Source organism: Eimeria tenella, genomic scaffold, assembly GCF_000499545.2.
Source record: "Eimeria tenella Houghton genomic scaffold, Eth_scaff1333, whole genome shotgun sequence".
Taxonomy (NCBI): Eukaryota; Apicomplexa; class Conoidasida; order Eucoccidiorida; family Eimeriidae; genus Eimeria; species Eimeria tenella.
Window position 1 is genome coordinate 497 of NW_013543796.1, and position 1,950 is coordinate 2,446.

General features: G+C 50.8%; 1 protein-coding gene across 1 annotated transcript; it reads right to left on the minus strand.

Annotated features, from left to right (window-relative positions):
- Positions 1 to 881: 881 nt before the first annotated feature.
- Positions 882 to 1,199, minus strand: ETH_00016370 (uncharacterized protein; the record flags this gene model as incomplete). Its single annotated transcript, XM_013379040.1, has 1 exon — positions 882 to 1,199. The coding sequence occupies one exon, from the start codon at positions 1,197 to 1,199 to the stop codon at positions 882 to 884; it is 318 nt and encodes a 105-aa protein (XP_013234494.1).
- Positions 1,200 to 1,950: the final 751 nt, after the last annotated feature.

The window sequence follows — 1,950 nt, forward strand, 5'->3', positions numbered from 1 at the left end:
AAATAAGAAAATTTGTGTTCAAGAGAAATGATTTGTGCAGCGGGACAAAGAAATGAATACAAATGAAGTGATAAACGGTAGCAGCTAACAGCAGCAGCAGCAGGGACAGCAGCAGCAGCAACAGCAGCAGCAGCAACAGCAGCAGCAGCAGCAGAACCAGAAACAGCAGCACGAGCAGGAACAGCAGCAGCATCATCAGGAAAAGCAGCAGCAGCAGCGGGAACAGCAGCAGCAGCAGCAGCAGAAACAGCAGCACCAGGACCAGCAGCAGCAGCCGCAGCAGCAGCAGCAGCAGCAGCAGAGCGGACGTGGTGTTTCCGAGTTCCTTGCGGAGTTTGTCTTCGAGAGAAAGAACTTCTTTTTTGGAATCTTTTAAATACTTTTCTGGATATCTAATTTGAGTAAAAGGAGAAACTCCTTTTGAGAGCCACAAATAGTAAAAACAAACGCTAGACAAACCCATCAAACCCACCTGCAGCCCCTGCAGCAGCAGCAGCAGCAGCAGCAGCAGCAGGAGCAGCAGCAGCAGCAGCAGCGGATGGGTTAAATTGAATAATTAAATAAATAAGTGAATGAATAAGTCTTAATTAGCGGGACTTGCAACAGGCAAGGGCACGGCGCAAGAAGCAGCAGCAGAAGCCTCTTTGACAGCAGCAGCAGCAGCAGCAGGGAAAGAGAAGCATCAGCTTAAATAGAAGCAGCAGCAGCAGCAGCAGCAGCGTCGACACCAGCTTAAACAGACGCAACTGCAGCAGAAGCAGCAGATCAGTTAGTAGCAGCAGCAGCAGCAACGTCGACACACAGACGCAACTGCAGCAGCAGCAGCAGCAGCAGCGCATGTAGAAGCAGCAGCAGCAGCCACCGCTGTTATATGACGTCCACTACTGCTTTTTACTGCTGTTGCTGCTGCTGTTGCTGCTGCTGTTGCTTCTGCTGTTGCTGCTGCTATCCGCAGCTACTGCTACATTCGCTGCTCGTATTTTTGCCGCTGCTGCTGTCTCCGCTGTCGGTGCTGCTCCCGCTGCTGCTCCCGCTGCTGCTCCCCCTGCTCCTGCTCCCCCTGCTGCTTTTTCGGCGGCAGCAGCTGCTGCTGCTGGTGCTCCTGCTGCTGCTGATGTTTCCGCTGCAGTTGCTGCTGCTTTTGTTGCTGCTGGTGCTGCTGCGGCTGCGACTGCTTCGGCTGCAGCCGTCGGCGCCATGCTGCGGTTGCTGCTGCTGCTGCTGCTGCTGCTGCTGCTTCGAATTAGAACTATTTTAAATGTTTTATTTAAATTCAGAATTAAATTAATTTAATTTGAGTCAAATTTACTGACATTGGGCCGCCCCCTTTCTATGATGAAGATGTAGCGCAGCGCCGACCGCAGGAAACCCATCTCTAGGGTTTAGGGTTTAGGGTTTACGCGGCTCAGAAGCAGCAAAAAGCAGCCAAAATAAAACCAATTCATTAAATAAACAAAAGAAAGAACAAAGGCCAACAAAGAAGACAAAGAAGGCCACAAAAGCCCCGAAAACCCCCCCAGGGGGCCCCCAGGGGGCCCCCCGGGGGCCCCTAGGCGGCCGCGGGGGGCCCTCCGAAAGGCTGTTGCTGAAGAATAAGAAAAGAAATGAATTTAAAAATCCTTTTAATTAATTAATTATTTGTTTATTTATTGGATTAATTAATTAATTAATTTATTTATTTATTTATTTATTTACTTTTTGTTCTCCTCGTTCGACTTCGCCTCGCGGCGCCTGTGTGTCTGCCCGATTTAGCTCCAACACTAAACCCTAAACCCTAAACCCTAAACCCTAAACCCTAAACCCTAAACCCTAAGCGTAGGCACGAGTGCTCCCCCGAAAGGACTTCGCCCTCCCCCTGCAGTTGCGAAAAGCGGGCAAACTGGGCAGCTAGCTGGCAGCAGCTAGCCATGGCTAGCTGCGGCTAGCTGTGGCTAGCTGTGGCTAGCTGTG